An 11,985-nucleotide genomic window follows, 5' to 3' on the forward strand; every position below is an offset into this window, starting at 1 on the left:
TATCCGGAGTAGACTTTCAGCAGTAAACAGTTAGGGGACAGTGGCAGGCCTCAGGTCATGCCTTAGGAATTTACTTCTGCAGACCTTGTGCACAACACCCTGCCTGAACTAATGTGGAGGGAATTTGAGCCTCCCAGGCATCATTCCACCCTCATATGCCATATACTTATATTTCACTAGCTCAGGTCAGTGGAACTAGATGGGTTAGTTTTCCTCTCTGATTTGCAAGGCTACTACAGCATTTTTCCCCAGCCTTTTATACCCCAAATACCAGCACCCTTCCATTGTGCATTGTAGGGAGGCTCAGAGTTACTGAGAAAGACCCCTGCCATAGCACCATGCTGTTGTGTCTGTAAGTCTCTCTGTGGCTCACCTCATCATACTGGAGCACCTCAGACACGCATCAGTGTATCCTTGAAATTCTCCTGTGAACTGGGGAAGTAGCTATTTCATCTAGCCAGTGAGGAAGAGAGGCACTTGCCTGAGCTCATACAGCAATCTCTGATCGCTGCGGTCAGATCTTCAGGGTTCCAGCCCCATGCCATAAGCACCTCTCTCTACAGGCTACTGCTGGGTAAATTCTCAACATTTTGGGGAGAGGGGAAACGTTTAAAATAGAGGTAATAATTGATCATTCCCATTGAAGTCACCCCCCTTGCTCCCACAGCAGGGGGCCTGCCATTTTTAAAAGTGAACTTGCATCTTGGCCCTCTGCTCCGCAAGTCTCTCTCGATTCCATGTATTATTTCTCAAAAGTCTGCAGCTGTCTGCTGGCATGTTACAACTGGGGAAATACGGACCAAGATTTATAAGCGTGCTCCAGGCACAGCTGTTCCGGACTGTCTGAGCTCCATTCATCTTCTGATGCCGTGCCGCTATATATCTAGCCGCACTCATCTGCCCTTGTAAATGAGATTTCTATCTCCCAAGTTTTACCTTGTTCAGATAAATGCACTCTGTTCAATGGACTCTGCTCCTATTTGAATTAGTTATGCAGTAATCAGAGCAGTCCATCGCTGGGAGGAAATATCCACTTGAGTTCACTCTGCTAATGGCCCGAGATTATTTAGTGTAATTGCTTTCTTATGGAGGTACTTGTAGCCTGCTGGCCACAAGAGACCTAAGAAGGTGCTAGCATTGAAGCAGGCTTCCAGAAGGAGAATGATGTTGGCAGCTACCCGCGCCCAGATGCTGCATGGAGGTGGGGAGAGGTGGGAGAGTGGCGGGAGGCAAGCCTGTTAACTGAAGCGAAGGACGGGCGGTTCCCGTGACCCATGGCATTTTCTTGTTCTGCTAATGATCTGCTTCCAACAGCACCATTCAGCCAGGGCTCTCGAGGCACTGGAAGGAGCTTAATCAGGCTTCACCATTGGTAGTTGTTTCCACTCTATGCTTGGGGAGATTTCCTTATGTGGAGCCAGGGCTAGAAAGTCCAGTCTCATGCCCATATCCTTGCCCTCACAGCTGCTCTGTCTGGACTTGGCCTGGGGAGAGTGAGTTGTTTCATAGCTTCTGTCCACCTTCCTTTTCTGTAGTCTACAGACTGAATCTTCAGGCCAGTTGGCAACCCCCTGACTAGCTGTCGGGAGCCCTGGATTCGGGTTGCTGGTGCTGAGGCTCTTTGGCTGTGGGATGGGGTTCAGACTGCCTGCATCCTGGCTACTATGTGGCGGTGCACTGGAGTGGAAAAGGCTCATGGCATTGGACATGTCTATTTTGCACTTCCAAGGTGGGTGGAGCAGGGCATTGCAGAGAGGAAAACCGGCTACTTGTTTGTATTTTGCGGGCTGTTAGGCGAGGGCCGGTGACTGCAGACTCTGTGCTGGGGGGGGGCAAGCATCATGTGCAGTGGGTATTGCTGGGGTGACAGACTCTCCCCTCCTGCAGGGTGGGTTGGGGAGTGGCCTGGTGTTAGACAGCTGCTGGCCAGGCAGGGTTTCTTGCTTGGGTGCAGGAAGCTGTCCGCAAGAAGTTGCTCCCCCTCTCCATCAGCTTTGCCTGCCTTGTGGAGAGAGTCGTGTGGAAATGCTTTGTGGCCAGGCCATTGGGAGAACATGGTGTCTCCACATAACCCGCTATGTCAAGCCAGGGTGGCTAGGCTGGACTATGTGTGGGGCAGCCTGCTGCTTTGAACCCTGGTCACAGCACACAGGCTGAGGAAGGGGAAGATGTGCCGAGGCTGAATTTCATGGCAGAGCCCGACATCTAGTGGCCAAGAGGCAGTATATCCACAAGGGATTTGGAGCACCCCTCCTGCATCCTGGAAGGGAGCCGTGGTTCTCAACCTTTTCAGATTCGAGGTGCTCATCCTTCAACCGGAGGCACCCCTCATCCAACTTGTGATGCCCCTCAATAATGCCAGCTCTTAGTTTTCATGTGTTTTGTGCATACATAAAAAGAGCAGAGCAGATTTTCTGCTGCAAAGAACTCGAAGCTCACAACAGGGCAGGTTTTTAACCTGCCCGGGTTCCTATTTGAAGTGTCTGGGTTTATCTTGTGACTCTTGTTTGCTTACTTGACAGTTCTAACATTGTGTCGCCCTCAGTGGCACCCTTGAATGGATCTCGGGGCACCGCAGGGTGCTAGGACACTGGTTGAGAATTACTGCCCTACACCCTACCCTGAGATGCATTAACTCTATGTTGCCAACTCCAAGAGGTCCAAAGCCACAAGGATCTTATAAATAGCAAGCGTCTGGCCTTTATGTTTGTACTGCAGGGCCTAAAGCTTTCAGGCGTTCTTTTCCAGCTTTTTTGTGTGGCCCAGAGGCCTAGAAAATGCAGTCTCACATATTCACATGACTACAGGAGCTGGTGCTTTTAAACCAAATGCCAAGACTAGCTCTCATAAGACTGGTATTGGGATGGGAAACTTGGCAATGCAACGTGCCCTCTAGTGCATCTTGCCATGGGGATGCTGGGAGCTTCACACGCTGGACTTCATGGAGGTGCCGTGTACTTGCTGAGGGGGCAGCTTTACTTTATTGGGAAAGGAGAGCAGTTCTCCAAGCTGGTGTCTGATGCAGCCGTTGAGCCTCTTGGACTCCTCTGTCTCTGCGTCCATGGCCCCATTCTCTCTCCTCAGGTCCCCTCACCAGTACACATGCCCTCAATCCTGCTGACTTTGCACCCCACCCAGATGTGCCCATCTCCTCTCTCACCCACCTTTGGGCTGTGGCATTACTGTGCAAGGGACAGAAGAAAGTGAGTAGGCTCTTGAGCCATTACTTTAGCCCCCTCAACTGTCTACACTGGTTGGAGAGCTGCATCCCCCTCCAGCAGGCCTTCTGTTCTCCTTTCCCCCTGGCTCCAGTAGGCAGATGCTTGCTTCTCAATAGCCCAGATTTGGAATTGTGCCCCTCCACTCAGCCCCTGCCCCCACATTACAGACATCTAGGCAGTGATGGGGCTTGCTGCCCTGGCCAGTGCACTATGAGGTTTGGGTAGGGCCCCACCCAGGGATGCTGCCTCCAGGCTGTCCAGTGAGGCAGGAGCAAGGACCCGAGTGATAGACCTGGAAAGCCACGGCCCCTCCCCACGTGGGGCTGGGAGCGGAATGCCTGTTCCAGCAGGGCAGCAGGCAGCGTGTAACCTCTTCTCCTTGCTTTGCAGGTATGTTGGTGGTGAACGTGACCTGGAGGAATAAGACATACGTGGGGACACTGCTGGACTGCACACAGCATGACTGGGCGCCCCCCCGGTGAGTGTGTGGTGGAGACATGGAAGAAGCGGGTCCAGGCTGGTCCTGCAGCCTTGGCTGATGCATGGAGCAACGTGAGGAGTCCTGCTCTGTGAAAGCCCCAAGCCTGCAGTGGTGGCCTGCCCTCACCCCATGCACAGATCTGGGGGACACGTCCTCCCCTAGGGGTGTGCGCAATGGCAGGAGCTGCCCCCCATTACCCGTGGATGAGCCTCTTGCAGCTGTGTCCTGCAACCTGACCCGGCTGGGCCGGGTAGCAGTTCCAGGAGCCTGGCCTGGCCTGCTGGATAGGTCCCCTTCTGGACCTCTGGGTTGACATGGCCTCATGGAGGGCTGTCTGGGCCCCTTCCACCCTGGCCCAGGTCAGCTGCTGCCTGGAGGGGTTGCTGGGCACCCAGCCTGGGGCCCCATGTACCTGTCGGGACCCTTTGAGATGGCTCTGGCCTGCCCGGCCCTCGGGCAGGTCACTGGGGCGAAGCTGGATTTGTGCCCGGGCTCCTGGAACTCTTGCCCGGCCTGGCCCGCCAGATCGGTTCTCTTCCGGACCTCCAGGTTGACATGGCCTTGTGGCAGGCTGCCTGGGCCCCTGCCGCCCCCCAGCCTGGGCCAGCCGCCACTTGGAGGGGTCGCTGGGCACCTGCCCCAACCCCACTTCCTCCCTCAATCTGCCCACCTTCCCTTCTCACCACAACAGACTTACCTGCTGGATGCTGCTCTCCAAAGCTGCCAGGCTGCATATCAGCAGTCGGATTGGTATCAGCCAATATGGCTCGTTAATAATCGTCTATCGGTCTCGGCCCAAAAAATCTTTATTGGTGCGCCCCTACTGCATTTCTGTTTTTCCCTAGAGAGTTCCAGCTTTTTTGCTTCCATGGCATGAGGCAGAAACCCTTTGCCAAGCTCTGGCTGCCATTGCTGCCTTAGAGCCAAGTATAGCTGCTGTCTTCCTGCCCAGTGTGTAACCATGTGAGCTCCCTGCAGGCAGGGTAGGCCATGACCTGAAGTGTGAGAGGAGTGCTCAGGACTATAGGGGGAAGGAGAGTGGAGCATAGACTCTGACCATTGAAGTGGTCAGCAGAGAAAGTACGTATTGGCACCCCATCTCCACAGGAACTCTGAGTGCTGCTGCAGGAGCTGGGCCAGCCTCCAAGACCCCAGCATGTTCTCTGTGGCTGTGGCAAGGCTGCCTGCCAGGCGGCACTGCTCTCCTGAGCAGCTTATGCCCTCTGACCCCTGCAGCTCCCTAAGCCGTGTGCTTTCTTTCTTCTCAGGTTCTGCGACTCTCCCACCAGTGACCTGGAGATGCGGAATGGCCGGGGCAGAGGGAAGCGCATGCGTCCTAACAGCAACACGCCTGTGAATGAGACTGCCACTGCCTCGGACAGCAAAGGGACCAGCAGCAGCAGCAAGACCCGGGCAGGGGCCAACAGCAAAGGGCGCCGGGGCAGCCAGAACTCCTCAGACCACCGTACCCCGCCCAGCGGTGCTGGTGAGGATGTGAAGGCCAGCCCCTCCTCAGTGACCAAGAGGAAAAGCAAGCCCCTCTCTGACATGGAGCTGAACTCCAGCTCCGAGGACTCCAAAGGGAGCAAACGCATTCGCACCAACTCGATGGGCTCGGCTGCCGTGCCCCCGGCTGGGGTCAAGGTGGAGCCTGCTGTCCTGGACAGGAATTGTCCCTCCCCTATCCTTATTGACTGCCCCCACCCAAACTGTAACAAGAAATACAAGCACATCAACGGACTCAAGTACCACCAGGCGCACGCGCACACAGATGATGATAGCAAGCTGGAGGCAGATGTGGACAGTGAGTATGGCGAGGAGCCTTCCCTTCACACGGACATTGGGAGCTGCAATGGGGCTCCTATCTCACAGAAGGGTTCTCTCTCGCCAGCTCGATCAGCCACCCCCAAAGTCCGGCTGATAGAACCCCACAGCCCTTCTCCATCCAGCAAGTTCAGCACCAAGGTCCCCTGCAAGAAGAAGCTGGGAGGGGAAGGAGACACAGATCCTGGGGCCCTGTCCAACGATGGCTCTGAGGATGGCCCCTCGGTGGCCGATGAGACAAGTAACGATGGCTTCGACTCACTGGAGAAGAGGTGTGTTGAAAAGGACAAGTCAAAGAAGCCAGTCAGCACAAAGCCAGAGAAGATCCCTTCTAAAAGCTTAAAGTCTGCCAGACCCATCGCCCCTGCCATTCCCCCCCAGCAGATCTACACCTTCCAGACAGCCACCTTCACTGCGGCAAGCCCTGGTGCCTCCACTGGCTTGACCACTACTGTGGTCCAGGCCATGCCTAACAGCCCCCAGCTCAAACCCATCCAGCCAAAGCCAACAGTCATGGGAGAACCATTCACAGTCAACCCTTCCCTGACTCCTTCCAAGGATAAGAAGAAAAAGGACAAGAAAAAGAAAGAGTCCAAGGAAGTTGAAAACCCCCTGACTCCTGGGAAGGTCTGCAGGGCAGAGGAAGGAAAGAGCCCCTTCAGGGGGGAATCCAGTGACCTAGGGACCAAAAGCGAGGGGCTTCTGAATGGTTCATCTGACCCCCACCAGAGCCGGCTTGCCAGTATCAAGGCTGAGGCAGATAAAATCTACAGTTTCACGGACAATGCTCCAAGCCCATCCATTGGAGGCACAAGCAGACTGGAGAATGCCAACCCGGCCCAGCCTATGACGCCACTGCATGTTGTCACCCAGAATGGGGCTGAGGCCAGCTCAGTGAAAACCAACAGCCCAGCCTATTCAGACATCTCGGATGCAGGAGAAGATGGGGAGGGTAAATTGGAGAGTGTGAAGGCTAAGGACCCTGAGCAGCTGATAAAAGAAGGTGCAAAGAAAGCACTCTTTCCTGCCCAGACCCAGAGCAAGGACTCCCCGTACTACCAGGGTTTTGAAACCTACTACTCCCCAGGCTACCCCCAGTCGAGCCCTGGGCCCATGAACCCCAGCAGTCAGGTGGCAGCAGAGACGCAGTCCCTAAAGATGAAAAAGGATGAGGAGCAAGAGAGCCCTGAGGTGAAGGTGAAGAGTGAAGGCAGTGAAGAGAAGAAGACGGAGCTGAGCAGCTCTAGCCAGCAGCCCTCTGTCATCCAACAACGACCCAACATGTACATGCAGTCCCTCTACTACAACCAGTATGCCTACGTGCCCCCCTATGGCTACAGTGACCAGGGCTACCATGCCCACCTGCTGAGCACCAACCCGGCTTACCGCCAGCAGTATGAAGAGCAGCAGAAGCAGAGGCAGAACCTGGAGCAGCAGCAGCAGCAGCGAGGGCTGGAGAAGAAAGCAGAGCTCAGCATGAAGGAGAGAGAGGTGGCCCTCAAGGAGGAGTGGAAGCAAAAGCCCTCTGTCCCGCCAACCCTCACCAAAGCCCCCAGCCTCACAGATCTGGTGAAATCTGGGCTGAGCAAGACCAAGGAGCAGGGGGCTGCTGACACGGCCAAGTCCGTGATCATTCCCAAGCTGGAGGACTCCAAGCTGCCCAGTCAGGTGGCAGAGGGACTCAAGGTGAAGCTAAGTGAGGCTGGCCACCTGGGGAAGGAGGCCACAGAGACAAAAGCTGGCTCTGAGTGCAGCCGGCAGGCGGAGGTGGACCCTGTTCTCTGGTACAGACAGGTAAGTGCTTGGCCTCCCAGCCAGAGAACACACTTGGAGTAGCAAGGTCCCTGCAGCTCTTGCCTGGGCTTCTGGACAGGGCACAAAGGAGAGAACATCCATGTCCTGCTCCCTTCCCAGGCCCTCTCCTTCCTCCCAGCTGTTGTCAGAAGGAAGGCAGAGAGCTAGGGACAGGTGCCTAGCGTGGAGCTCTTTGCACCCACTGTGTCAGACTTAGGCTGCTTCTGCCATTGTGTGGGCTCAGGGCTGGGCTTGGTGGGGTTGCTCGCATCTCTCCTTGGCTGCAGGGTGTAAGGTTCACTCCTCTCCAGCATCAGACTTTGGCCTAAGTGAAATTACACCAAGGACCCAGCCAGTGAAGGCACCTAAGAGTTGCTAACTCCACATCAGCAGAGCAGGCATGTTAGGGCAGTGGGGAATGGTGGGTGCACAAGGTTTGGTGTCTGTACACCTTGAAATAGCAGTGGTTGCCTGTGGTAGCCTGGTGTCAGGCAGAACGCAGGGCATGCCAGTACCCTAGAGACTGACTGGTTCAGAGAAGCATGAGCTTTTTTAGTAAGTAGCCTACTTTATCAGGGGCTGAATAGTCAGAGACTCTCTTCTTGGGGCATCTCCCCAGCCTGGTCGTCTGATCCCCAAAAGGACATCACAAGAAGAGCCAGGGTGTCTGAAACGGGCAGGAGAATGAGGAGAGGCAACCCCTAGGAAGCACAGTGGAGAAGACCAGGCCTCCACCTTCCAGAGATGCCTTCCCCCTCCCCTCTCTCTCTGTCTTGCTTCCATTTGTTCTTCTGGCCACTTTTTATTACCTCTTTTGTGAGGCTCTGTCACTGCCACCCAGCAGCAGTGAGTTGTACCTGGTGCAGGAGTAAGCACACTGATGGCAGTGCTCCATGGCAGGACTCTCTGCTCTCAGGCTCTTCTGCATAGGTGTAGGGAGCAGCCACGACCTGGCTTTGAGATGCCTTTGGGTCAGGGTAGGAGTGGCATTTGGTGTCATGACTGCCCATGGCAATAGGAACTGGCTGGTGGAAGGATGGTGGCCTTTGATAGCATGCACACTCTTGTGTTTCTGTGTATCCCATGTGGGACCAGGTATGAGGCTGCTGTGCTCGGGATCACAGAACTGGGAGCAGAGGGAGACTGAGCGGCCTGTGGAAGCAGAGGCCACCACTTCCTTCCCTGGTCATCATCTGGCTCTAAGCCTTTCTGGGTGTGGGGGAGGGAGTGTGATAGGAGGTGCTGTTGCTAGGGTGTAGTGAAGGGAGGGGTATGGCCACTCTAACAAGGTTGGTTGGTGGTTTGTGCAGGAAACAGAGCCCCGGATGTGGACCTATGTTTATCCCGCCAAGTACTCGGACATCAAGACTGAGGACGAGCGGTGGAAGGAGGAGAGGGACAGGAAGTTGAAAGAAGAGAGGAGCCGAAGCAAAGAGGCCATCCCCAAGGAGGATGGGAAGGAGAGCACAAGCTCCGAGTGCAAGCTAACGCCCACTGAGGAGTCCCGCATGGTGGGGAAGGATCCCCGGCCCAGCGTCCATGTTCCCGTGTCCTCCCCCCTCACCCAGCACCAGTCCTACATCCCCTACATGCACGGCTACTCCTACAGCCAGTCCTATGACCCCAACCACCCCAGCTACCGGGGCATGCCGACGGTCATGATGCAGAACTACCCAGGTAGGGGCTTGGTATGGGTACATCCGGGAGTGTTACATTGGGTGGCATGTGGACAGAGAGGGGAAAGTTTTCTAAGAGGCAGCCCAGTGGGGGAGGCCTCCTGTCCTCTCATCTTCCTTGGGGCTGCGGCAGGGGAGTGTGGGCAGGAGTTGTGCTGTGTAATCAAAGCTGAGCCAGGTGTGAAATGCAGGTCTCTGAGTCTCCTCCCTGTAACCTGCCCACCGTGCTGCCTTCCTGTGCCTGGAAGGCTCCCAAAGGGGGGAAATAAGAGAACATGGGGCACATTCAGGGGGTGAATACAGCAGTGGTACAGGAGGGGGCCACCAGTTTAGCTTGGTGGATAGCAAGGAACCAATGCTGCACCCTGTTGGAAATGTTGGAATTTGGACCCAGGCAGGAGTGGGGTAACATTGCCCTGTATACAACTGAACTTTGGCCTTCCCCTTGCCTGGTGCTTCTGTCCCAGTGCCAGGGGCCGACATGGGCGCAGCCCCCAGCAACAGTGTTTATAGCATGGTTCCCCAGCTGCCTTTGCTCCTGCTTTCTGTGGTGCCACCTGTATGGAGAGACAGGTGCGGGGCAGTGCTGGGGGCTGCAGGCTGGTCCCTCGGCACCATGCTTGCGCTCAGCCATCCTTGTATTCGGCTGGTTGGAGTGGTAGAGCCTCCCAGGCTTGGGGTGGGAAGGAGAGACATGGTCTCACGTGCTGTAGTGAGGGTTTTGCTGTTGTTGTCATGGGAGCATCACAGAGCTGTGCTGGCAGCTTTGGCGCAGTGCCCTGCCCAGCCACGGCTGGTAGCACCGGTTGTTGCCACCCTGGTGGCAGCCCGGGACCTCCCCAGCCTGAGCACCCTGACTCCCTTGGGAAACAGCCGCAGGCGGCACTGAGGCCGCCTTCTGCTTGGTGAGAATGTCCTCTCCCTGCAGGATCGTACCTGCCCTCCAGCTACTCCTTCTCCCCCTATGGGAGCAAGGCCTCTGGGAGCGACGACAGCGACAAGTCTCGAGCCAGCCCCAGCGTGAGCTGCAAATCCAGCTCGGAGTCCAAGGCCCTGGACATCCTGCAGCAGCATGCCAGCCACTACAAGAGCAAGTCCCCCACGGTGAGCCTGGGGAAGGGCAGGACCTCTCTGCACTGTGGGCCCGCTGAGGGTCCACGTGCTGCCCATGTGCTCAGACTGCGCTTCCCCCCCCCTCCCCCCCAATAGCTGCTGGAGCCTAGCCCCACAGACCTGCTGTTGGTGGGTGCTGTTGAGTGGCTTAGTACAGGCTTTCCCATTCCCATGCCCAGGGCCTCAGTATGGTCCAGTACCATGGTGGTGTCTGGGCTGCGTGACGCCCTTGTAGACTGTAAGCTAACCCTGAGGCGTGAGGAGGGGAAGTGGCTTTTCCCAGCAAGGCAAGGCCAGCACTTCATCATCCCCCAGCACTGCTTCCTCTTCCATGGTGGCTTCCTTTCCCAGGCCCCCTCATTCATGCTCTGGGAACAGTGCTGAAGCCATGGGTGCAAGAAATCTGCCCTGAGGAAAGGAGGACATCCTGGGTCTAGCTGGGGCTGGCAGACCCCGGAAGCATTTGGGTTTTGGGATCCATCTTGTAACCCATGGGAGAAGCTGCCTTGGAAAATGATCCTACTGTGTGGGGTGGGTGTAGAGGCACCATCCTGTGATGTAGGTAGGGGGATGATGGGGTGGGTGTTTATATACAATAGGCAAATTGGTGCTGCCCATCTGTTGTCCCTTCCCTGTCCACGGGGGGCAGCCTCGTGCCTCTTTGCACCAGCATCCTGAGACAGGTGTTTGAGACAGGAAGTGGAGCATACTGTGTCCAATTACAAAGGGCCGTAATGGCGCCTTGTGCAGCCACTTCCCCAGCCCTGACCAGCCTCAGCCCTGTTCATCTGTGGCTGGAGGTGACCTCACTGGCAGAAGTCCAGAGCTATCTTGGCTGTGGCAGCACCAGCAGGGTGAGGAGCTCAGTCACTGGAGGAGCCTGCAGTGACCTGCTGGGCCCTTGGCTCAGACAGTTGCTCGAGTAGCCTCATCCCCATGGCACATGCTACACCATGCCCAGACACCTCCTGCCTTGTGGACATCAGAGCCAGCCTACTTGCGTGGTGCCTGGTTGTCCACCATCTTCAATGCGCCTTTGTGCCTCCCTGTCCAGATAAGCGAGAAGACGTCTCAGGAGCGAGAGCTCAGTGGCTGTGGGGTGGTGGGGGGAGGCGGAGGCTGCAGCACTGTCGGGGCAGCGGGAGGCGGGGAGAGGAGCGTGGACCGACCCCGGACCTCCCCTTCCCAACGCCTCATGTCAACGCATCACCACCACCACCACCTAGGGTACTCGCTGCTGCCAGCACAGTACAACCTGCCCTATGCAACAGGTGAGAGCAGAGGGCCCGCTGGCAGGGAGTGGAAGAGGGGGGCTCGGTCTGTGCCAGGGTCTAGAGTTCTGAGTGGGGGGAAGGGCTGGGCTGAACAGCCGTGGTGGGTGTGGGATTACCTGGCATGAGCATGAGGGGGAGCAGCAAAAGGCAGGTTGAGGCAGCCCCCTGAGTTTCCCCTGCCCTGGGGGGCTGGCAGCACCAGGCTGAAATAGACAGCTCTCATGGCCTCCCTGGCCTGTTGTGGTGAATTGCTCCCGCCTATGGGGCGCTGCCAGTCTTGGGGTCATGGCTCCGGGGAGAGCAACTCATTGTTCCCAGCCTCAGGGCTAGTGCTGGAGCCCCCTGGCAATGAGCCCAGCTCCAGGCCACTGCAGAGTGCAGGGCAGGGCAGGGCAAGGCTGAGTGACCTGAACTGCAGGTCCATTGTCATCAGCCTTCGGCATCACCACCATTCATCCTGTGGTGCTGCCGTGCAGCTCCTGATCTGTTCTCTGCTTCTTTCTGCAGGTCTCTCTTCTACAGCCATTGTTGCCAGCCAGCAGGGCTCCACCCCCTCCTTATACCCACCTCCCCGGAGGTGAGAACGGTAAGCCTCTGCCCTA

At 56.6% G+C, this 11,985-nt stretch overlaps 1 protein-coding gene across 5 annotated transcripts in view; it reads left to right on the forward strand.

Moving 5' to 3' along the window:
• The window catches only part of ZNF609 (zinc finger protein 609), a 124,497-nt gene that overhangs the window by 108,481 nt on the left and 4,031 nt on the right, over positions 1 to 11,985 (forward strand). For 2 of the 5 annotated variants that reach the window (XM_019504547.1, XM_019504551.1), the window contains 4 exons: positions 3,612 to 3,699; positions 4,971 to 7,320; positions 8,631 to 8,997; positions 9,925 to 10,100. In XM_019504547.1, coding sequence (XP_019360092.1) covers positions 3,612 to 3,699; positions 4,971 to 7,320; positions 8,631 to 8,997; positions 9,925 to 10,100 — 2,981 coding nt within the window. Of the gene's footprint in view, positions 1 to 3,611; positions 3,700 to 4,970; positions 7,321 to 8,630; positions 8,998 to 9,924; positions 10,101 to 11,163; positions 11,381 to 11,890; positions 11,970 to 11,985 lie in introns of all 5 variants that reach the window. The other 3 variants (XM_019504548.1, XM_019504550.1, XM_019504549.1) reach the window with 3 other exon arrangements.

This window comes from Gavialis gangeticus, unplaced genomic scaffold (genome assembly GCF_001723915.1).
Source record: "Gavialis gangeticus isolate Ggan-Ray unplaced genomic scaffold, GavGan_comp1, whole genome shotgun sequence".
In the NCBI taxonomy this organism is placed as follows: domain Eukaryota; kingdom Metazoa; phylum Chordata; order Crocodylia; family Gavialidae; genus Gavialis; species Gavialis gangeticus.